The sequence below is a fragment of the Leptopilina heterotoma genome, unplaced genomic scaffold (assembly GCF_015476425.1).
Source record: "Leptopilina heterotoma isolate Lh14 unplaced genomic scaffold, ASM1547642v1 Lhet_550, whole genome shotgun sequence".
NCBI classification, from domain to species: Eukaryota; Metazoa; Arthropoda; class Insecta; order Hymenoptera; family Figitidae; genus Leptopilina; species Leptopilina heterotoma.
The window spans coordinates 166620-193141 of NW_025111120.1; the positions used below are offsets into that span (position 1 = coordinate 166620).

At 34.9% G+C, this 26522-nt stretch overlaps 2 protein-coding genes across 2 annotated transcripts in view; one reads left to right on the top strand and one right to left on the bottom strand.

Moving 5' to 3' along the window:
- LOC122508725 (sodium-dependent dopamine transporter-like) overlaps nucleotides 1-26522 on the bottom strand; it is a 346409-nt gene that overhangs the window by 62533 nt on the left and 257354 nt on the right. The window lies entirely within an intron of this gene.
- The window catches only part of LOC122508724, a 68077-nt gene continuing 56154 nt past the window's right edge, over nucleotides 14600-26522 (top strand). Inside the window, exon 1 of the mRNA XM_043622241.1 lies at nucleotides 14600-17001. Within this exon, the coding sequence (XP_043478176.1) occupies nucleotides 14732-16000 (1269 nt within the window). The 5' untranslated portion in view covers nucleotides 14600-14731 and the 3' untranslated portion in view covers nucleotides 16001-17001. The remainder of the gene's footprint in view (nucleotides 17002-26522) is intronic.

Here is a 26522-nt window from a genome sequence, read left to right on the forward strand (position 1 = left end):
TAGCGGCCGCCATTTTAAAAATTTTTCAAAATCCTTTTAGGGGTAAATTTAATTCATATAAGACTTCTATTTCCCAAGGTTTCGAAGAAATCGGAAGACCACTTGCAAATCGCTTTTTTTCTGACGGAGTCTTACCCCCATATTAAATCCGCTATTTTGAATTTTTAAAAATGAATTTCATATTCGTAATCAGCAACCCCAAAAACCCTCGAATAACAAATTTCAGTCGAATTCATTCACTTTTCGGCAATGTGAATAATATTGTCCAAAATTTTTAAATTTTACATTAGATTTAACGCCATATTGGTCCGACATCTTGAAATTTTTAATTCTACTTTACTTTTCTCAAAAGTGTATATTTTTTATGCACCGATGGTTGAAAATAGAATTTTATTCTTACACTTTATCGAGGTGAAAAAAAATGTCAAACTTGAAAAAATGAATTTTTTTGTGTTTTTTGACATTAAAACCGCCATATTTAATTTTGGTTTGGACGAAATTTATTTTTGACACCAAAATCGGAAAGAGCACATCCAAAACCTTTAGAAAATGTACCTTTGGTATAAATTGTCAACCGTTTTATTTATAATTACGTAGCTTGAAAATGACCAAAGAATTTTCACAAGTTGGGCGTTAATGGGTTAATTGCTAAATTGTCAAAATTTAAGAAAAGTTGTCTGGCAAGTTTGAAGGTACACCATTTTTATCTTAATTGAGGCACATCATTGTTTCAATGATTTTTTGGTTCCTTATACTCCCCACTACATCTACTGTAAGTCACAAAATATATAATGACTCGTTAAAAAAGTTATACCATATAAACTGAAAAAAACAGTCAATGTCACACACGAGAAACTGGCGATTTTGACACTTTTACTTACTTTTGTCGTTCCCTACCTAATTAAAATGATTATTATACACAATGTATATTTAAAGAGCACAATAATTTATCAAATTATGGTACTGCAAAATTATTTTTATAATTTTTAAAATATAATAGGGTCATTCTTTGTCAAATTTTACCCCCTATCTGTCCATTTTTAATTTCAACGAAAAAAATCAAAAAAGGAATTAAATTAAAGCTTGGAACCTCTACTTTTATTTGCATGATGGCCTTTTTTAAAAATTCCACATGGCGGACTTGTACGTCGCGTTAAAGGAGTCGAGGAGCATAAAAAAATTCTACTTTTTGCTAAAAAAATATGAATTTCAGAGTAAAAATAGTTTATTTTTGGCACAAAAATACTTTATAAAATTAAAAATACTTTATTTACCCTTATTGACATTTTCGAAATTTCAAAATGGCGGATCCAATATGGCCGAAAATATAAATATTTGTCAATCTTTGTGAAACTTACTATTAAGGGGTTATTTGGATCGCTGATTACGAATCTAAAGACAGTTTTGCAAAAAACAAAATGGCGGATCCAATATGGCTGATCTATTTTTTTAAAATCGTACTTCTTTGCCTGAAACTTGTTTCTGAAGTACTAATAAGAATAACTAAATATCAAGTGCAAACAAATAAAAACAGCGTAAATGGTTTCAAGCAAAAAGTACGATTTTAAAAGAATAGATCAGCCATATTGGATCCGCCATTTTGTTTTTTGCAAAACTGTCTTCAGATTCGTAATCAGCGACCCATATAACCCCTTAATAGTAAGTTTCGCAAATATTGACAAATATTTATATTTATTGGCCATATTGGATCCGCCATTTTGAATTTTGCAAAAATTGACTTCAGATTTGTAATCAGCGACCTCAAAAACCCCTGAGTAACAACTTTCATTCCAAAAAGTACGATTTTTGAAAAAAAGGTCCGCCATATTAGATCCGCCATTTTGTATTTTGCAAAACTGACTTTAGATTCTTAATCAGCGACACAAATAACCCCTTAATAGTAAGTTTCGCAAAGATTGACAAAAATTTATATTTTTTCGGCCATATTGAATCCGCCATTTTGAAATTTCGAAAATGTCAATAAGGGTAAATAAAGTACGTATAAAGAGGTATGTTTTGTGCCAATAATAAACTATTTTTACTCTGAAATTCATATTTTTTTAGCAAAAAGTAGAATTTTTTTATGTTCCTTGACTGCTTTAACGCGACGTACAAGTCCGCCATGTTGAATTTTTAAAAAAGGCCATCATGCAAATAAAAGTAGAGGTTCCAATCTTTAATTTAAGCCCTTTTTTGATTTTTTCGTTGAAATTAAAAATGGACAGATAGGGGGTAAAAGTTGACAAAGAATGCCCCAATAATAAACGGAAACATAAAGTTTAAAAGTTCTACAGATATGCCCATATATCATTAATAGCTGCAAAAATAGTTTCGCCCCTCGTTTTTTTCGACATTAAGAAAGAAAAAAAATTCGTAAAATCGCTGTAGTTCGGAACAGAATCGAGTTACAGCAAAATAATACATGGCAAAATTGTAGCTAAGAAGTCAAGTTTTCAAACGGTCCTACTCATTTTTTTATTCTTTTTTAAATACATTTTTTAGACTTAAAAATCCAAACAAGAATAGTAATGCCCCACCATACCCTATCTATTAAGTAATAATTAATAATATAGTAATTAAATGTTGGATGTTATTGTTGATGAATAATGTTTTTAAAAATCTTGGAAAATATTTCAATAGTTAATAAACCAAACGATGTTGTTATTAATATTGGCCGGTTTAATGCCATTATAACAAATTTTGTTTGTTTTTTAACTTCTTCGCAGTACTGATTTGGTGTTATGCCAGTTTTCTGCCAGTACTGATTTTAATACTTTTTAGGGTTCCGTACACCTACGGTGTAACGGCGGAACCCTATTGGTGAGACTCTGTTGTCCGTAGCCAAATCGTGTCCCCCCCCCTAGCGGCTAAACTATTTGACCTAAAGAGCTCAAATTTGGTCCAGATATGTATTTTCACTCGTAGATTACAGGAAAAATATAGCGAATGTGATTGGACGTGATGGTCATAGCGTTGTCAAGGAAATAACAAGATTTTTGGCCAAAAATGCATAAAAAGTGACCATTCCCCCCCCCTTAACATCTAAACTATTCGACATGGAGAGCTGAAATTTTGCATGCTGGTGTATTTTTACTCGAATATTACAGGAAAAATATAGAGAACTTGATATGTAATGATGGCCATAGCGTTGTCAAGGAAAAACTAAAAAAATTTTAAAAAAAAATTTTTTTCTCTAACTTTTACATTATTTGACCTAATGAGCTGAAAATTGGTATCCTAGTGTATTATTACAGTCTGACGACAAAAAAATTATTTAAGAAACTTTTTGAAAAAAAATCAAAAAAATTTTTTTTAAATTTTTTTTTCAAAAAAAAAAAATTTTTTTTAATTTTTTTTAGTTTAAACACGTGGCATTAAATATTTTAAGGAAGAGAGTGAAATTTTAAGAGAATAAGTGAGAGATTGTTTTCTGACTTTAATTTCTTAACTAAAAAAAAAAAAAATTGGACAAGTGCGAGTTGTACTCGCACTGCAATGGCGGGTTCCGTACACAAATATTAAAACAATACTTGCAACATTTATCGGTAATTGATAGAATTAAAATAAACAATTAAAAAAATATATTAAAATCATTTGATAAAAAAAATAACTAAAAAAAATTAAAGTATTGTATATCTAATATTGTAAACAATAATAAGCAGAGGAACAAAATTTTCAAAATTATAGTTCCTCTGCTTATTATTGTTTACAATATTAGATATATACAATACTTTAATTTTTTTAGTTATTTCTTCTTATCAAATGATTTTAATATATTTTTTTAATTGTTTATTTATTTCTACTAATTACCGATAAATGTTGCAAGTATTGTTTTAATATTTGTGTACGGAACCCGCCATTGCAGTGCGAGTACAACTCGCACTTGTCCAATTTTTAGTACTGATTCGGTTTTGGAGTCAGAATGTGCTTTGATACAACTGCAAGTAACAGCGGTGCGAATTCTGAAGCTTCTACTCTACTCGAAAACAATCTAGAAAAATCTCTTCTTGCTTTTGCTTGTCGACATCACATTTTGGAATTACCTCTCAGTTCGGTTTTTAACCTACTTTTTGGTCCTTATACTTGACCGAAAATCAAATTAATTATTTGAAAGATTTAAAAAAGAATGGGTTAAAATTGATAAAAGTAAATATGAATCAGGATTTAAGGATTCTAATATATTTTATCTTATAACTCCAATTTGTAAAGCTATCATCATCTTTATAAAGAAGCAACTAAAAGAGTTGCAACCGCTAGATAACTAATTCAAAAAAAAATTTTTTGAAAAATATTTAGGGGAGACTGGGGTAAACCAGCACACTAGCGATTTAACGCTATGAACTCAACTTAAGATGGAGATATTGGTACTTTGAACAGTACACTGAGAAAAATAGAGTTTGAAAAACTGGGAGTCAATATTGAAAAAACTGGACTCAGTCCAGTAAAAGTATATTAATTCATTTCCATCAAGCATCTTAGGGTGTTGCGTATAGTGTATAGAGGGCCTTAGTTCCAAATGTCACTGTAAAGAGCATTGAAACACAGGCGAAGATTATAAGGCGCGCTGCAGTGTGCATAGTAGAGAAACTGGACTCAGTCCCCTACTTCGAAATTTTCACAATAAGGGAACACAGGCGCGGAACCTGTCAAAATAAATGGCCGACGCGAAGCGAAACGAGTGTTTCCTTGTATTCACTTCGTCAATTTTATATAAAAAAACAATAACCAGTCATTAAAAAAAAGAAAAATATGTATGCACTCTTTATATATTCATATTCATTAATTCACAAGTTTTATTCTTCCCACATCTTCATACTTACTTACAATTAACAACTAAATGCATCGGAAAATCTTACAATCATACGGGATTAAACACCTACCTAACCACACAACTAAATATACGCATAATTATAAATCGCACGCTTTTACATTAAGCCTCTCGGCTACGCAATCGATGGGGGAAATTTCCTATTTAAGAAACATCCCTAACCAATGAAATAAATTACATCATTCGTGAATTTTACTTTGTAATTAATGTAAGTATGGATGTCAACAATATTCATAATATTGAATAAATAATATTGTCAACTAGTTTTAATTTGATACGGTTATTAGAATTTAATAATAAATAAATAAAAAACATTAATTTTTTCCTAACCTTTTTCAAGTTTGACACTCCTCATGGTAAATTTTATTATTCTTTTTTTTCTGTGTACAAAATTGTGAATTGACCTTGAATGAAATGTATAATTAATTATTCTCAAAGCAATATTTAATAATTTAATTTACTTAACTGCACTGCATAATAGTTGAGAGTAGTAAGAGTAAGTGAAACGGTAAGATAAGTGAACGACCATTAGTGTGAGAGAGAGAATAACTTGTGGTTTTCGAGTAGGTATCTACTTTATGTGCACGGCGTTCATTTTTCGAAAGAACTGGACTGAGTACTATTTGTTCAATATTCGCTTCTATTATTGACTTGTGTTTTGTACACTGCCGCGTTCTTTTAACAATTACATGAGAAAGTAATTTCTCATTCCAATTTTTTATACTCTTATTCCCTCTTAGACTATACCCAGGTAGAAATTGACGACCGGGATGGTACCGGACCGGTACAAACGGCGGATTATAAGTGCCGGGGCGGTACCGGCATAAGACCGTAATTTTTTCCGTCTCGGTACCGGCAAATTGCCGGATGATAACTGCGGCAGGTATCCGGCATACGTACCGGGCCGGTACCGAATAATCCACCGGGGCGGTACTGGCCCGGTTATTGTTGGAAGGCATTTAGTGCCGGTTTATTACCGGATGCACAACCGGCTAGGTACTGGTCCAGTACCGGCATAACTGTGTTCATTCCACCGGCGCAGTACCGGTAAATTGCCGGATGATAACTTCGGTAGGTATCCGGCAACCGTACCGGGCCGGCACTAATGAATATCTGACACAGTACCGGGCCGGCACTAAAAAACAACCGGTGTGGTACCGGGCCGGTTAAGAAATTACATGTCAGTCTGATTAATTGTTTAATTATTATTATTATTATTATTATCAATGTTATTATTAATCTTAAATTGGAAACAGTAAATATATTAAATGCTGAAATAGAGAAACATAAACAATTATAGAAAAATTTGAAGACTCGAGGAGTTGAACTCCGGACCCTGAGGCTGCAAAGTCGACACCACATTCGCTAACCTAAACCTGCATATGGAAAGTAAATGCAAAGTGAGCTTATAAAGTCCAACCGACATTACAGCTGGCACCAGTACCGGGCCGGCACTAATATTCAACCGGTACGGTACCGGGCCAGTATTTGTATTTTTTAATTTATTTCAATTCAATTTAAATTATTATAAATAAATAAAAATAGTAATTATAAATAATAATAACCGCTCTATTCACCGGCTAGATACCGGGCAGGCACCAATAAACAACCTACCCGGTAGTAATATAATTTCCAGCATAACTAACTAATTAATTTATTATTAATAATTAAATTAATAAATTAATTTTCAAATTTTTTTCTCTTAATTCTTTTTCTGCTAGTTTAACATTAGCTGGGCCGGTACAAATATTATCACCGGCAAATCTCCTTCGGCAGTATTAAACAGAACTAAATTATAGTATCGGGCCGGTGCTGGGCCGGTAAAAATATTATCACCGGCAAATCTCCTTCGGCAGTATAAAACAGAGCGAAATGACAGTACCGGCCCGGTGCTGGGCCGGTAAAAATATTGTAACCGGCAAATCTCCTTCGGCGGTATAAAACAGAGCCAAATAACAATACCGGGCCGGTAAAAAAATTATCACCGGCAAATCTTCTTCGGCGGTATATAAACAGAAGTAAATTATAGTACCGGGCCGGTGCTGAACCAGATATTTTTAATCATCCGGCCCGGTACACACTACGAGTACCGGTAAAAATCCACATTTACCACCGGGCCGGTATTTATTTCATATCCAGCCCGGTACATTTTTGCCGGTACCGGCATAAGTCCGACTTTACAACCGGTTCGGTACCATGCCGGTCGTTAGTGCTGGCACACCTCAAACTTTTCTGCCTGGGTATAAACAGTCTTGTTTAAGCTGATGATTGGGATAACTTGTGTTAAGTCCCAAACTGTTCAGCTATGAAACTTCTAATACTATAGATATATATATACCTGTCATATATACCTGTCATATATACCTGTATATATATACCTGTCACATATTATTTGTAACGAACCGAATTAATTATTATATTCGCAGTAACTTTGCATTCACAATTTAAATGTCAGTCTTCGATGTTCGATTATTAACTATCGATTATTGATATCGCGACGCACGAATCGATGCGATACTTCCCATAGTCGAGAGAGCAGACGACAAAACCGCGAGCTAAGCAAAAAGACGCCGAGCCGGCAGATTGTTGCGAGCATCGCCTGAAGGCACACGAATAGTGTATCATTCGCGAACTCACTATTACTTTGTAATTTCTTTGTCTACTGTTGATTCTTATTGAATAAATAATTGAATTCTTAAATTAAATAAACGTCGCGAAAGTAGTGAGTTATTTCATAGTGTCCTTCTTATTTCCCACTATTGGATATTTATTGTTCGTCGCAGAGAGCCAGCATCACCGGTAAGTCCATCTTTCTACATGGCCATTGCTCTATAGTACTTTCAACACGTTCTTTCTCTCGCTCTCTGCCAATACTGTAGTCGCCCCCGGAGGATTTTTATCAGAGAAGTGTGTGAGTATCATTGTGCTTTCCGTCGCGAGTCGAACCCATACTATTAAAATAAAAATTAATTCAGATTTATCAATAGAAAATTAATCTCGCGATCAGGGCTGTCACAAAAATGGCGCCCAACGTGTGTTAATTTTGATAGTGAAATTAATTATACCACCATTTTCGTGCTTCACACAAAAAGACGTCCAAATTTTTTCAATTTTAAAATTCAAAATTAATCTCTTAACCACTCTAGTGCTTTTTCACAAAAAAAAATGGACATATATTAATCATCACTACAAAATTAATAATATTACTCTTTGCATTTTTTTTCTCGTACAAAATACGCGAATATCGAAACTTTTCAATAAACATTTTCGAAATCGCAAATGCAAAAAAACCACGAGCACACTGACGATAAAATTTCTCCACTGTAATCGAAATAGCTCGCACAATCTCAATTTTTTATGTATTGCTTCTAAATCAATCACTTTATTTAATAATAACTACGCTTGCTATAATTGTAAAAAAAAAGAAGGTAAAAAGGCTTCTATTTCATAAAATTATGTAATAAAACTGCTTATTTTTTTATGTAAAATTACAATTTTCTGCTTTTACGTACGCAATTTTCTTGCTTAATCTCGCCTAATAAATTGGAAATTTAATTTTTTGTATAATTACGGATGAAAACTACCATAGGAAATTTTATTCCTCTTCAAATGTAAGATATTTCATGCCAAATTATTTTCAGTGAACACTCGATTCGTTTTTCGATAACGCGATCAAAACACAGCTGTGTTTACATTCACAGCTTGCCATTGTTCCTCACATGTTTGGTCATTCCCTACAAAATTAAAATTTCTCCAAATTAAAATATTAGAAATAAGAAAATAAAAACTCGTATAAAATTAAAACTATTTAAAAATTAGAAAAATTATTCAAACTTAAATAAATAATTTCTCCGAAATACAACAAAGAATAAAAAAAAATTTTTTTTTTCTCTCAAACATTTTTTCTTTTTTCTCTTTTTTGTACAATCACCAAATAAACGCAAATTTTTTTTTCTCACATGACGAGAAGAAATAAAACGCCAAAACAAGGAGGAATCACAACTAGATTGCGCGCAAAAAACAACAACATGTACAGGACACCCCCCCCTGTCGAAGCAAAGCAATAATTCGGATACGAATTCTCCCCACCCGAATCCTTCAACGCAAAGTGACCAAAACGTGCCCACAGTAGAAAATGATACCGCGTTATTAGAGACAGCGACAAACAACGTTTCAAGCGCTCCACACACAAACCCCACAGTAACGGAAAATGCTAGGAACGAAACGCAAAATCATCCAGAAAATCGCACTAGCGACCTGGATAAATCATCCTCTGCAGCACCTGGTACGGGAACCACCCCAAAAATTTCAATTCCAACACGCCGTGGTCGGAAACCGAAACATAAAACGCCTACCTCTAACGCAGCAATCAAACAAATCCTCACACGTTTTGATAACATCCACGCGACCCAAGTAACACAAAACAATGATTTTAAACGTCACATGCAACATATGCTCGACCGTAATTTGGACGAATCTCGTGATCAATTAAGTCATTTTTACAATGAAACTCGCCGCGTAATTCAAGAAGCTCGGTTGGAAGACCTAAAACACAATAGAAAAGAAATAACAACCCTTAAAAATGAAACATTCCAATTAATCCAATCAAATCACCTTGAAATAAACAATTTAATTAGAGAAAATAGAAAGGAAGTTAACAAAATGATAGAATCTCTCTCGCAAAAAATTTCGGAATTGCAAGTTAAACAAACACCATCCCCTTGGCATGATTCTCGATGGGAATCAATCGACAACGGTTATCACGCTAGCACACAGCAGGTATCACAACCTACATCCCTACCATCTACGAGTACCACTACTACAGTGACAACTACGAATACAGGGACACATGCGACATTTAGTTCGGGTATAGCAACAGCTCTCCCCCCACCACTGTCTACAACACCTTCCGTGCGCGCTACTCTTCGCAACCGTACACTGCAATTCACCGAACCGCCAGAAATTCTCGTCTCCCCCCCACCTTCTGACAGCGATCCTTACGAAACATCCCACATTAACACACAAGAACCTATCACGAGACCCCCACCAATTTTTTATAGGCAAAATCACAATTTGCATAAAACTATAAAATCTTGGGATCTAAAATTCCCAGGACCGCTCGACGCAGACGAATTCATCGACGAATTTGAACGCAAATTACACGTTTCAAATATCAATCCCGATGACGCGCTCGCGACGATGTCCCAAGTACTTGCCGAATCTGCGTACACGTGGTTCGCAACATTCCGCAATTCTTGGAACACGTGGACTGAATTTTCAGCCAAATTTCGCTCGATATTTGGCGAATCTAACGATGATCAACGCATCACGAATAAAATTCAACGCGCCGTCCAACTTGAAGATGAATCCGGAATTGAATTTGTAATAAGAATAGGTTCCTTGTATAATAAATTGCAACAAAAAGTCCCAGAAGAAAAACAACTAGACAAAATTTACTCGGCTCTTCATTCTGACTTAATTTTACAGTTTGACCGTGACAGTTTTATAAATTACGACGGTATAATTCGAAAAATTCGCAAATACGAAGAAAAAATAGCAACAATGCAATTTACTTCAAAAATTCGCGAACAAGACTCGAAAAAAACTCGTAACTCCCGCGGTAAAAATCAATTAAACGCAATTGAAACTTTCCCGCCCACAACTGATCCCGCTCAACAAAATAAATCGGAAAAAGAACCAAAAGCGGAAAATGCGTCAAAAAAATCTAAAAATAACAAAAAACCAAATAAAAGCGAACCAGAAGTTAGTTTAAATAAAGTAGAAATTTACAAACAACAAATTAAAAGATTAGAAGCAAAATTACCAACAAGCGAAAAACAAAAATCTGAAAATAATCAGAGCAGTAAAAAGCCACCTGCCTCCCCACCACCGGCCCGTAAATCACGCCGCCGATCCACTTCCAGGTCTTCTCGCTCCTCACGTTCCGTTTCATCGCGACGAGAGGGGGGAAAACGTAGATCGCCAGCGCGTAAAACTCGTGACCACAGCAGAGACTCGAAACGAGACAAAGACCGCAGTGACGGACGCAGACACGAAAATCGCAACCATCGCGGACGCGGAAACAAAAACGGATGGAATGGTCGTGGTCGTGGTAATAATAATTATGATTATTACCAATACCTCTCGCAATTCTGCCAACCCGGCAACGCGCAACAACCATTCACACCCCCGCAAATACCCTTGCCACCTCAAGTACCACCTTGGTTCGGCAATCGCGATTTTCCAAATACCCACGGTTTCAATGCACCTAACCCTTTTTCGCCAAAAAACGAGATAGATGCCAGGAGAGATTAAATCTCCCTGGCGAACAAATAATTAATTCAAATAAAAATTCGGAAAATCCCAACGATAAAATTGTAAAAATAAATAACCGCGATATTATTGACAACCGTGTAATACCAAGTTGCAGCCACACCGCAAAGGACTCAACGTGTATTCCTCAAAATGCATCAGCGCTGAATCAAGCGCATGCCAGTAGGAATTTCACTAGTGACTCCGAAAGCGAATACGATGACAATTGCTACTCGGAATCCGAGACGGAGTACTCAGACTCAAGCGACGAGCTCATCCCCACTACCGCACACACTAAGACGGCAGAGGTGAGCATACACTCGCTTACGTCGAAGCCCTTGTCACAACCAGCTGTTGGCTTACTAGCAGCAGCCAGTAAATTCAAGCGCTTAGTACACAAAGGGCCTGCATTGCCCTTACCGCCACAAAAACGGAACACGATAACCACAACAATAAATATCGGCGATAAACAAATTATCAGTCTTCTCGACACAGGTAGCGATCGTACCTTTATGTCCGGAGAATTATACGATTTAGTTAAAGAATTCGCGAACGGTGACCCAATTCAAGATGCAATAACTCGTGCAGGCGTACAATTAGCTCAACGCGACCACGTAGCCGCGCCCCGTTATTCCGCAAAATTTGATGTTACAATTAACGATTGTACTGGCGAATTATGGTTTGCAGTCCTCGATGGACTGACCACGCCCATAATATTAGGCATGGACTTCATAACCGCATGGCAAGTCGTCATAGACGCCAGTAAAGGTTATTGGTCCATCGAAGATTCAAAAACACAGAATCCTTTTATCCCAGCAAATAACTCGCGTAATTTTCTAAATTCGGTGCAATTATTAGAATTAACACCCGAACAAAGAAAAATTTTAGATGAATTTGTAGAAAAAAAATTATCAAATTTCGCAGAATATACCGGCATCACGAACTTAGCAACTCACGTAATTGAACTGACGAATCAAACCCCGTTTAAACTCAAACCTCATCGTTACAGTTTAGAAGCTAATAAAATAATAAATGATCAAATTGATAAATATATCGAAAAAAGATTTATAATTCGAAGCTTCGGTCGATTCGCGAGTCCTATTGTCTTAACTTATCGTAAAGATGGCAGACCAAGAGTTTGCATGGATTTCCGAAAATTAAATAAAAACACTAAAAAATCTGCATATCCTTTACCGCGCATGGATACTATCCTCGACGCGTTATTCGAAGCAAATATAATCAGTACAATAGATCTTACTGATGCATTTCATCATATTCCAATTCACCCAGATTCACGCGAATATACCGGTTTTGTAGTACCCGGACGTGGACAATACGAATGGGTTAGAATGCCCTTTGGCCTCACTAACTCACCAGCCACTTTTCAAGAATTAACTGATAGGCTGAAAGAAAAATTTGTCGAACACATTCGCACGAACAATTTACCTGAACAATATATCGATCAAGTACACGCGTATCTCGATGACTGGATTATTATCTCTAAAACGTTCGATGAACACCTTTTATTGTTAAATATTGTCTTTGATATTCTTCACAAAGCAGGTTTAACAATAAACCGAGAAAAATCATTTTTCGAAAAATCTTCTGTCGAATATCTCGGCTTTGTTCTCGACAAAGAAGGTCTTAAACCCAATCCGAAACGCGTAGATCCAATTCTCGAGCGTCCTACACCCCGTAACCGCAAAGAATTACGTCAATTTAACGGCTCCGTAAATTGGTATCACCGTCATTTACGTAATATCGCGCGAGTACAAGGACCGTTAAATAAATTAGCAAGTCCCAAAGTACCGTGGAAATGGACAGAAGAGCACGAAAAATCTTATCAAGAAGTAAAAAATTTATTAAAACATGCTTTAACGTTAAATCCGCCGCGACCAAATTTACCATTCTTCTTATACACAGACGCAAGCGACACCGGCATAGGTGCAATTCTCACTCAAAAAGACGGAGATATTGAATATCTCATCACATGCCTAAGCAGACCTTTGAGAGGTGCAGAGTTAAATTATACTACCACCGAGAAGGAATGCTTGGCTGTGATCTTTGCGATTAAGAAATTGCGATGTTATCTCGAAGCGACAGAATTTACGGTAATTACCGACCATTCAAGTCTAGTTTGGTTGCAAAATTTAAAAGATTCGCGAGGTAGACTTGCGAGATGGGCATTAGAATTATCGGCAAATAATGCGAAAATTGAGCACCGCAAAGGTACAACCAACGAAGCAGCTGACACTCTATCGCGCCTTTACGAGAACGTCTCGGAAGACACGCCCTCCTCACAGCTAAGTCACACCCACAGCGTATCTTGGTACGACGAGATGGTTGAACGTGTACGTAATACCCCCATGCGCTACGAACGATACAGACTCGACTCGAACAGCGAACTGTACTATTACAAACCAAACCAACTCAAAGAAACCATAGGCGATAACAACGCATGGAAGAAAGTGTTAAAAGAAAGTGAAATACTCCCGATTATTTCCAAATATCATGACACCCCACAATCCGCACATCAAGGAATTAATAAGACTTACTTGTCAATTATTAATCACCATTATTGGCCCGGTATGCGCGAAGATATTAAAAGATATATCGACGAATGTGAAATTTGTTTAAAATGCAAACCTAAAAACAAACCCCCTCAAGGACTCATGTATCCGCGTAAGTTCAACGAACCATGGGATGTTGTCTCTTTAGATATAGTAGGACCACTTCCGCGATCTAAATCAGGAAAATCCTTCATTCTAGTTTGCGAAGACATTTATACGCGATATATCGAATGCTTCGCCTTGACAAAAGCCGACGGTCCAAAAATCGTTAAGTCATTAAACACTTTAATTAACAAATGGGGAACACCCAGAACATTTGTCACAGACAATGGAACCGAATTCGTCAATCGAAATATTACGAAATTCTTAAACGAAATTGGTTCTGACCAACGCACGACTCCGGTTTATCACCCACAATCTAACCCCGTCGAACGCGTAAATCGAAACCTAAAAACGATGATCGCCAGTCTTCTTGGCGGAAATCAACGCGAATGGGATTTGTTTTTAGAAGAAATACAATTCGCTTACAACACTACCGTCCATTCCTCTTTAGGTGTAACCCCTGCCTTCTTAAACTTCGCACGCGAACCAAGACGCACGGGAGAACAAAAACTCGAAACTAACGCGAAAATGACAACCGACAATACAACCAATGACTGGTTAGAACGGATAAAACGCATAGATGTCCTTCGTGAAAAAGTTCAAAAGTTAATGACTAAAGCATGTGAGAAACAAAGGAAAGTTTATAACAAAAACCGCAAAAATGATTTACATTTTGAAATTGGCAATCTAGTGTTCTACCCGAATAATAAATTATCCAAAGCAATTGAAGGTTACAGTTCAAAACTAGCGCCTCGATATAAAGGCCCAGCTATCATAACAGAAAAATTATCTCCTATGGTGGTAGTCATCAGCGATTTGCAAAAGAAAAGAATTGGCAAATACCATGTCAACGATTTAAAACCAGCAAAAAAGGGCCTTCGATCGCAAAACAATTTGTAAATCTCTTTTGAGGTTCGTTATGGATTCAACAAACAGCAACGACATCGACAACTCACCAAACTCCTTCGAGATCTTATCGACTCAGATTTCCACGGTCTCTGAAGATGGAAATCAACTGGGGTTCGACCAACAGCCAACTGGTCTAATCGCGTTGAACAAAGACAACTTCGACTACTTAGTTAACTCACGCCAAGAGCTATCTAACCAGTTAGTGGAAGCCAACCAAATCATCGCCACACTTCGCGAAGAAATTTCTGCAATCAACGAGAAACCCAACAACAGCGGCGTTCCAAACATGGCAGCGCACTACAAGCTGCTCACCGATCTACTCCTCGAGAAGCAAAATCTCGCTGAGCAACTCGCGAAGCACGAAAATGAAGCCGCCCAGCACGAAGATGAAGTCGCCCTCCACAAAGCTGAAGCCACCCACTTCAAGGCTGAAGCCGCAAAATTACAGAAGATCGTTGATAGCTACGAAACAGATTATAACGCGCTTTTGGCCGATTACAACTATATGGAAAAGCTTCAACTCCGTACCCGCAATCTCTTCCGGCATAAAATTTCCGAAGTTTTTAAAATGCAAGCGGAACTTCGCGAAATACGAATAAGGCCCAAGGCTCCCGATGGCTGCCTCAACTGCAGTATGCCAGGACACAGCTTCAAATTCTGCCGAAACGAGTACACTGGACGCTTCTGTCAAAAGTGCGCGAACCCAGATTTTAGCACCGACGAATGCCCATGGCCACATGTGGCAGAAGGAAAATTCGACATTCCAGATCACCAACGCTGTAAGACTTGCAAACGACCAAAGAATCTACCAGACGTTAACTGCGGTGAATGCCGCAAACGAGAAATGGAACGCAGAATCGCGAAGCGCGACCAGCAAATGCTTGAAGTCATAAAGCAAACAAGCAGTCTACAAATCACCTCGAAACCGCTACCCGCGCAAGAAAAGGGCGCAATTCCCAAGTTGGTCTCCCTACTCAAGCTTGAAGAGCCTTTGAACGAATCTTCACCACGAGCAGAGACTACATCGCAAACTCCGCCCCAAAAGCAGAAATCTTCGCGAAAAACAATTTCTCGAGATGACAAAAATGCTTGCGAACTTGCAAGTTCTAACTCGCGAAAACAACCCCCAGCATCTCCACCTTCAGAGAACGACACCGGAAGTGAGCCTAGAGATATCTGCAAAGTCCTCGCACCATTCGACTCGGACGACAATAACATTGAACTGTGGAAGACGCTATCTCAGGCTTATGAGTTAGGCATCGAAAAAGAAAAAGAGTGACTCGAAAATGTTCGCGAACAACAAAAAAAAAGTGACTTGAAAATGTTCGCGAATAACAAAAAAATATAACTTCGTTTAAAGACTTTTTAGTGCCTTACAAGGACATTATATGCTGTGATTAAGACTAAGTGTTTATGTACAACATACCAATTCTCAAATCTTGTATTTTGCGTTAAAAAAAAAAAAGAGAAACTTATCACATAGCATTTTAGTTTATAAGATTTTCTTACATTTTCACGTTCAATGGAACAAGAATTCCAAAAAAATTCGCACACGTTTTGTTACATTTATATGTTCTACTATTTCGCTAAATAAAACATTATAATTCGATAAATTAGTGATTTACTTCCTTAAAAGAGAACGAACGTTAACAAGTACTAATTTTCCTTTTATTTTTTCAGAAATGGAATCTCAATCATTTTTAAAATTTAAACTAATAATTTATTTTCTTTACCAATCAAGTTTTGATTTCTTATTCACAATGGTCAATTAAGATGGACTAATATTGCGAAAATTCTTTTGTATGTTCCAATAATCATGTTCTTTCAGCACTAAGTACCGAATACTGCAGTAACTCCGACTAAGTAAGGGGGAATGTAACGAACCGAATTAATTATTATATTCGCAGTAACTTTGCATTCACAATTTAAATGTCAGTCTTCGATGTTCGATTATTAACTATCGATTATTGATATCGCGACGCACGAATCGATGCGATACTTCCCATAGTCGAGAGAGCAGACGACAAAACCGCGTGCTAAGCAAAAAGACGCCGAGCCGGCAGATTGTTGCGAGCATCGCCTGAAGGCACACGAATAGTGTATCATTCGCGAACTCACTATTACTTTGTAATTTCTTTGTCTACTGTTGATTCTTATTGAATAAATAATTGAATTCTTAAATTAAATAAACGTCGCGAAAGTAGTGAGTTATTTCATAGTGTCCTTCTTATTTCCCACTATTGGATATTTATTGTTCGTCGCAGAGAGCCAGCATCACCGGTAAGTCCATCTTTCTACATGGCCATTGCTCTATAGTACTTTCAACACGTTCTTTCTCTCGCTCTCTGCCAATACTGTAGTCGCCCCCGGAGGATTTTTATCAGAGAAGTGTGTGAGTATCATTGTGCTTTCCGTCGCGAGTCGAACCCATACTATTAAAATAAAAATTAATTCAGATTTATCAATAGAAAATTAATCTCGCGATCAGGGCTGTCACATATTCTATAAAGGAGTACTACACTAACTGCATAAATCATTTTTCCATTTTTCTCCGTGTACTTATCATTCAACTTATATTAACGAACTTTCGTTTAGTTTCATGAATTCAACATAGAATTAGAGGCGATCAAATGAATGAAATGTGAGGAATACACTCGGGGTAAAGTCGCTCACGTGAACTCGGGGTGAAGCCGCTCACTTAGTTTTAAGTTAAAAATTTAGAATAAAATAATTTCACGTACTATATTTTAACAATAACAGAATTTATGACTTATTAAAACCAAAATTGTAACTATGTTTCACTTTCTCTTAATAAAATATAACATTATTTAAATCCATAGTTGTAATTCATGAAATCTATCTTCATTATTTATTAAACCAATTTTAATATTTAAAAAATAAAACTGTTTCGTCTTGAAAAGATAAAGTCAGCGGATTTACCCTGGAAAATTGTGATTTCGAAATTTGGTATATGTGTGTTAAAAAGTTTCTCTAACAATAAGTAAAACTAAAAAAGATAAATTAAAAACTCTTTTTTATTTTTTTAGTAGAAATCACAAGCTTTCAAATGAAATAAATTAACTTAGATTTAGAGAATAATTTCATAGATTTTAACCGATCTGAAAAAAGTGAGCGGGTTTACCCCAGTCTCCCCTACATTTGAAAATTTAGAATTTGAAAAAAATGACTTTTATCGAAAATTTTTATTTCGAAATCTATTGATTCTACAAAAAAACTCATTTATTCAAAATTATAGAGAAAATGTCAATTTTTTATATTTAAAAAAAAGTTAAGAAAAATTAATTTTTCAATAATTTGTTTAAACAATAATTCTTTATTGTTATAAAACCATGCTAGGAACATCATGGAATTTCATTAGAAAAATTTTTTTCTTAAAATTTGATATATTTCTAACTTTTTTATAAACATTATTTTCCTTTTTTAACCCATTAATGCTTATGAGCACAGGAACGCAAATATAAAAAAGTGACAATTGGGATCCTGGCATGGGGTCTAATAATAATTTTTGACGTTAAATATTTTGTTTAAAAAATTTTTAAGGTCAAAAACTCTCCTAATTTAACTAATTTTGTTTAAAAAAAATTTTAACTTCAAAAACTATCCTTATACCTCATACAGAATAAACACAGGCTAATTGTTTTTAACATTTTTACAACAATAGGTCTTTTTTTTAAAATTATATAATATCCCTGGTAAAAATTTCAGACTAATTCCGGATTAAATGCGGACAGATTAGTACGGATTAGTCCGAAAATTGTACGAAAAAGGTCCGAAAATGATCCGTGCTAGTCTGATATCAATCTGAACGAAAACCTAAATCCTAAATCAGTCTGGGGTAATCTTAAATGTCTATGAATTGAGTCCGTAATTATTACTCAACAATCCGAAATTATGTCCGTCAAAAAACTCATCTAAAATAAATGCGAACTAATCCGAAATCAATATGTAAAGAATACGAATTCAGTCCGCAATAATCCGAATTTAATCCAGTTAAAAGATTTAATCCGAAACAAGTATGGCACAATCCAAAATCTGTATGCAAAGAATCCGGTAATAGTCAGCGTCAATCCGAATAATATCTGATCGAAACACCACAGTCCGAAAATAAGTCTTATAAGAATTTGTAAATATATACAATCCAGAAACAGTTCAAAACAATCCACAATCAATACAATTCAAAGACTTAATCCAGAATGATTTTGGTATAATATTGAATTTGTATATTAAAAACAATTTGTATTAAATGCAGCTAAATTCAAACTATAATTATAATTTCGTAGGACAAAAACCTGACAAAAACCAGATTAATTCCGGATTTAATAATTTCATATTTTTAAGTTACGTATTATCAGACTAACTTCGGATTAGATCGGACTAATTCCGGATTCACTCGTTATACACAAACCGCATTGCGTTTGAATTTATCCGGACAAATTCCGAGCGACAGAAACCTGTCCATAAGCAGACTGTTTCGGATTAGCTGCGGATTCACCGGTTAAACCAACCGGATCACTTCTGCATTTACTAGTCGCATATGATCTGACGAACTACAGACTAAACCGGACTAATTACCGATTCAATAGTTATAAAAAACGGTATTGGTTTCAAACTTAATTCATGGTGTGAAAAAACTCCACAATAAACCGTACTGTTGCGGACAAATTCCGGATTAGTCCGAAATCGGTCCTACATTTTATTCAGGGTATTTACTTATGGTAAATAAAATATTTAATTTTGCAGTCAATTTGTTTTTACAAATTTACTAGTATTATTAGTTATCTTGTTTCAATATTAAAATTAACACTGATGAGTTAGTTTCTTTTCATTTCTTTTCGTGGCACTTCATAAATTCTATTATGAATTTGAACTCCCATGCGAGAGTGTTATAGTGGTTAGTGTATTCGATTTCGGTGCGTTATAATGTTAGATAGGTGTAGGTTCGATTCCCCAAGCGTTAGAAATGTTAAGTTAATGTAAATATAATTGCGATAGGTAAATCGAAAAATATGTTGAATGTACCACAAAGTAATAATAATTAATATGTGTAACTTGTATAATTATTTTTTTATTAACATTCACTAAATTGTCTAGACTAATTTTTGACTGTTTCGGACTAATTCCGGTTTCACTAATTAAAATTAACTGATTAATTTCGGACTTTATCGGACAAACTCCGGTTTCACTAGTTGTTCACAGACCGTATAGAGTTCTGATTTTTCCGGATTAATTTCGGGTGACAAAAAACCTGACCACAAACCGCATTGTTTCGGACAAACTTTGGATTAGTCCGAAATCTGTCCGGTTTTTTAACCAGGCATATGTTTTCGTGGTAGTTTTTCGCGTAAAAATGAATGGCGCTATAAGTTTTTTATAAAAATCAATTTTTCTTCATTTATTTATAACAAATTGTTAAAAAAAAATTTTAACATTCAACATAAATAATTATCATTAGACCTCATGACAGGATCCCAATAGTTACTTTTTTATATCTGCATTCCTTTGCCTATAGACATCAATGGGTTAATGGAAAAAATCTTTTCCTTAACACTTTCAGTCCCAGTGGTCGAATATCGACCACCTTTTAAACCACCGATTTTTTTAACATAACTTAAGGCGTACTTGCGTTTGCGAAGGCAAAAAATTGTCCCCACTTTAATGTTTTTTTCACAGTCATTTTATTTAAAATATTAAAAACGATTTTTGCACCTTAAAGTACATTATAAAAACTACAAAAAGAAAAAATTGTTTTGTTTTTTAACCGTTCTTTACGATTCGTAGAGGGCCTCAAAAATTGGCGATCTAAAATTTGTAAGAGTTTGCGGTGCCCCCTCTACAGCCGCTTCTGACAGTCTAAAATCAAAAAAACAAAATTTATTCGTTAGTATACATTAATACCTAGTGGACTAATGTGATGAAATTAAAAAAATTTAAAAAAACGAAAATGCGGTACTTTTAAGTGGACATTCCAGTTCAAAATGTAAAAAAAATCGATTTTTTTTGTTTTTATTTTCGGATTTCTTATAGTGTCAAGAATACTCTCCTAAAGTATTATTGCAAAATTCGAAGTAAAACAAAAGTTATACATCCTTATTCTTCGCAATGTCAAAGATGTTTTTGTATGCGGCTAAGCAATTGAATGATTTAAATGTTTTCTCATTTGCATTTTTTAAAAAAGACAAACAAAAATGTATTTGGTGTTGCTGATCATAAATTAGATATCAAATTTTCAAAATTTAAAATGGCGATAAATGCCATATTGGTATGGCAGAAAAAACAATTTTTTAATTTTAATTTTTTTTTGTTTAATTTTTTTTTCGTCCACTATATTGCATCCGCCATTTGTAATTTTGAAAAAATAAAGTCATATTCATAATCAGCGACCCCAAAAAACCCCCCGTAACGATTTTCAAGCAAATCCAATGACACAGCCCCACAAAAAAAAGTGTCGTGCGCGGCAGACCAGACTAGTCATTTCCTATGTATTTTGACGCGCTGAACACGAATCCGAAGTCCGTTTTGCTCCATCACGTCAGGATTTTTTTCTAACCTCAAAAAATCTGTCGGATTTTGAGAGGTAGGCTATTTTTTCTTAAATTAATGGATTTACTTCAAACTTGGTAACTAGGGGTTTTTTGGGTCGCTGATGACAAATTTGAAGTTAGATTTTCAAAATTCAAAATGGCGGCTCCAATATGGCGGACGAATTTTTTAAAATTTAATCGATTTACTTCAAACTTGGTAACTAGGGGTTTTTTGGGTCGCTGATGACGAATTTGAAGTTAGATTTTCAAAATTCAAAATGGCGGATCCAATATGGCGGACGGATTTTTTAAAAATTGATAGATTTGCTTCAAACTTGGTATCTAGGGGTTTTTTGGGTCGCTGATTACGAATTAGAAGTTAGATTTTCAAAATTTAAAATGTTGGCTCCAATATGGGGGACGAATTTTTTAACTATTGATGGATTTACTTCGAAGTTGGTATCTAGGGGTTTTTTGGGTCACTGATTACGAATATATAGTCAGACTTTCACATTTTGAACCCCCTGCACGGAAAAAATGTCCGTGCACCGCTTGTCTCACTTCCAGTGCAGTTGATGCAGAGGTTGTCCGATGGAAGTGCGATTGCTGTCTCTAAAAAGGGCCGTATATGATCCCTTTTCAAAGTGTAAGATTTGTACTGTAATTATGGACCATTGGTGCACATATAGAGATAAACAGTGCATAGAAATTTTTTCCGTGTGGCTGCTCCGAAAGATTTTTTGGTAGAGTGTTGTGTAGCGGGAACTGTAATTTTTTGTTTTGTAATTAACTACTCTCAAGAACTGACAGTTGGGTCTCATTGCATCATAGAGATCAATTCGGCAAATGCACAAAACTTTTTTCATTGAGGTAATAATGTGACAATAAGATGTAAAAGTTAAATAATAAATTTTTAAGCAACGAGATAAAAAGGAACTTTAATATCCTCTATCCTTCACTATCTTATTCCTTAAAAATACATTGTTTACCTTGTACGCTTTGCTTTGTACACTTTTATTGTGTTTCAGCACAATACTAATCCTGCTGCTTCGATAAATGTAGTAGGCGATGACAACTGCCCCGAAAGGGGATGTGTAGAATGATTCGCTTTCTGTTTATCAAAGTAACGAAGCCAGCGTAGGCGCGCTGCCCTGCAGGGAAAAGTTAGGGTGTGAGGATGATGCCGTAGTGTGTCCGACGACGAGTTGACTTTGTCCTCGTCAAAGTCGGAAAGCTCTCATACTTAGGCCTGGGGAGGTATGAGGGTTATCACCCCTAGGACGGCGGACTCACCTGCGATCGTGCCAGGATCCCTAACGTGCAGGTTTTCACATAAATCATGGCTTCTCAAAATCAAAACAATAATAAAACTCCAAAGGCTTCAAAACTTAATTTTGCAGTAACAACGTCGGAACACTTATGCGACAGCAATGCAGATGCATTTTGTTACATATGTGGACAATTCGATGTCTCCAAAAATCGTAAATCAATAAATGAAGATATCAAACAGATCTATAAAGATTATTTTGATCTTGAGATAACCAATCAGGATAAAAATTTTGTTCCACACAAAATTTGCAGTTCCTGTTACACAATGTTAACTCGTTGGAATCATAAAAAAGAGGATAAACTAAAGTTTATAAAGCCAACTTTGTGGGAAAAACCATTAAATCAAAAAAATTGTTATTTTTGCAACACCAATGTGCAAGGATAAAATAACAAAAATAAAAAGAACATATTGTATGCTAATGTCCCCACTGTAAAAAACCAGAAATTCCATGCAATCCACCTTCTTCTCCCAAAACCTTGGAAATTGACAGTTCAACTGAAGATGTTCTAGATTTTGAAAATAAAGACATGAGAACCGATGATGAGGACGACTATTACCTTCCGTATGATGAACAGGAGATAAAGATTCGACAAACGTTTAACCAAGAAGAACTTAGCAATCTCATTAGAGATTTAAAATTGCCGAAGGATTGTGCAGAACACCTAGCATCAGTGTTGAAGAAGAAAAACTTGTTATCAAAAGGCACAACAGCTAGCTTTTATCGAGACAGAGAAAAGAATTCCGACAATATTTTACAAAAGATGAAAATCCGTCGTTGGTATATTGCTCAGATGTTGTCGGACTCATGAATAAATTAAAAACAAATATATACAAAGATGAAAATTGGAGACTATTTATTGACTCTTCGAAAAGAAGTTTAAAAGTAGTACTACTACATAATACTAATATTTATGCTCCAATTCCAATAGCGCATTCAACGGAAATGAAAGAAAACTATGAATATATGAAACTAGTTTTGGATAAAATTAGATACCGAGAACACAACTGGCAAATTTGTGGAGATTTTAAGATTTTAAGCATACTACTTGGACAACAATCAGGTTTTACAAAAACACCATGTTTCCTGTGTTTGTGGGACAGTAGAGATCGAACAAATCACTACATTAAAAAACAATGGCCAAAAAGAAATTCTTTCGAACCAGGTTCAAAAAAAATAATAGAAAATCCCCTAATCGACCCTTCAAAGGTGATAATTCCATCCTTACACACGAAACTAGGAGGAATGAAACAATTTGTCAAAGCCTTAGATAAAGAAGGAAACTGTTTTAAATACCTGGAACAAAAGTTTCCAGAAAAATCTGATGCGAAACTAAAAGAAGGGATTTTTGACGGACCACAAATTCGCAAATTGTTAAAAGATGAGCAATTTATCACCAAGATGAATAAAAAGGAGAAAGCCGCATGGGTTAGTTTCAAAGCAGTTGTCGAAAATTTTCTGGGTAATCACAAGAGTGAAAATTGGGAGCAAATAGTTAGTGATATGATTAAAAATTTTGGTAAGTTAGGATGCTTAATGAGCATAAAGATGCATTACTTAGACTCGCGTCGGGATCGATTCCCTGAAAATTTGGGAGATTATAGTGAAGAACAAGGAGAACGATTCCATCAAGATCTTAAAGAATTTGAGCGTCGTTATCAAGGAAGATGGGATGTAAATATAGATGTCCGACTACTGTTGGATGCTGAAAAGGGATATTGTACCTGGAGGCACCAATTTGAAACGAAAACCATTACACAGATCCTTTGAGGACAAAAGAGTGCGCTACCATAAAAGGACGTGAATACCTTACTTATGTATATAAGAATTTCCATTTCGAGTTTTGAAAATCTAACTTCAGATTCGTAATCAGCGACCCAAAAAACCCCTAGTTATCAAGTTTGAAGTAAATCTATTAACTTTTAAAAAATTTGTCCGCCATATTGGATCCGCCATTTTGAATTTTGAAAATCTAACTTCAAATTCGTCATCAGCGACCCAAAAAACCCCTAGTTACCAAGTTTGAAGTAAATCCATTAACTTTTAAAAAATTCGTCCGCCATATTGGAGCCGCCATTTTGAATTTTGAAAATCTAACTTCAAATTTGTCATCAGCGACCCAAAAAACCCCTAGTTACCAAGTTTGAAGTAAATCCATTAATTTAAGAAAAAATAGCCTACCTCTCAAAATCCGACAGATTTTTTGAGGTTAGAAAAAAATCCTGACGTGATGGAGCAAAACGGACTTCGGATTCGTGTTCAGCGCGTCAAAATACATAGGAAATGACTAGTCTGGTCTGCCGCGCACGACACTTTCTTTTTGTGGGGCTGTGTGATTTTGAAAAAAAATGTCCGCCATATTGGATCCGCCATTTTGAATCAAATTTGGTCCAGATATGTATTTTCACTCGTAGATTACAGGAAAAATATAGCGAATGTGATTGGACGTGATGGGCATAGCGTTGTCAAGGAAATAATAAGATTTTTTGACAAAAATGCATAAAAAGTGACCATTCCCCCCCCTTAACTTCTAAACTATTCGACATGGAGAGCTGAAATTTTGCATGCTGGTGTATTTTTACTCGAATATTACAGGAAAAATATAAAGAACTTGATATGTAATGATGGCCATAGCGTTTTTAAGGAAAGACTAAAAAATTAAAAAAAAAATTTGTTTTCCCTAACTTTTACATTATTTGACCTAATGAGCTGGAAATTGGTATCCTGGTGTATTATTGCAGTCTGACGACAAAAAATTTATTTAAGAAACTTTTTTAAAAAAAAATTTTTTTTAATTTTTTTTTTCAAAAAAAAAAATTTTTTTTAATTTTTTTTAGTTTAAACACGTGGCATTAAATATTTTAAGGAAGATTGAAATTTTAAGAGAATAAATGAGAGATTGTTTTCTGACTTTAATTTCTTAACTAAAAATAAAAAAAAATTGGACAAGTGCGAATTGTACTCGCACTACAATGGCGGGTTCCGTACACAAATATTAAAACAATACTTGCAACATTTATCGGTAATTAGTAGAATTAAAATAAACAATTGAAAAAATATATTAAAATCATTTGATAAGAAGAAATAACTAAAAAAATTTAAGTATTGTATATCTAATATTGTAAACAATAATAAGCAGAGGAACAAAATTTTCAAAATTATAGTTCCTCTGCTTATTATTGTTTACAATTTTAGATATATACAATAATAGTTTAATTTTTTTAGTTATTCTTTTTTATCAAATGATTTTAATATATTTTTTTAATTGTCAATTTTAATTCTACCAATTACCGATAAATGTTGCAAGTATTGTTTTAATATTTGTGTACGGAACCCGCCATTGCAGTGCGAGTACAACTCGCACTTGTCCAATTTTTTTTTGCTTGTTTTTGGGAAATAGTACTCTAAAAAAAGGGGGGGAATAAAATTTTACTTTTTTGAGGTTCCACACCCAAAAAATTATCTAACGAAGAGAATGTCACTTCGTTTTTGGCTTTATCTGTTTTAGAAAGTTTGGAATCGATCTTACCACCGAAAATGGGCATTTTCGAAAATGGTGTACTATATCGCTGCCATTTTGAAATAAAAATGAAATTTTTTTTTTACAAATTCTTAAATAAATTATTTATTACATGTAAAAGAAATTTTTTAAATAAATATCTTTTTGCCTGTTTTGAACTGGAATGTCCTCTTAAAGTCAAAAATTCAAAAGATCAAAATCATCATTTTTTAAAAATTGACTTTAAAAGAACGCAATTTTCGTTTTTTTACTTTTTTTAATTTCATCACATTAGTCCACTAGGTATTTATGTATACTAAAGAATAAATTTTGTTTTTTTATTTTAGACTGTCAGGAGCGGCTTGCTCTAGAGGGGGCACCGTAAACTCTGTTTGAGATCGACATTTTTGGAGCCCTCTACGAATCGTAAAT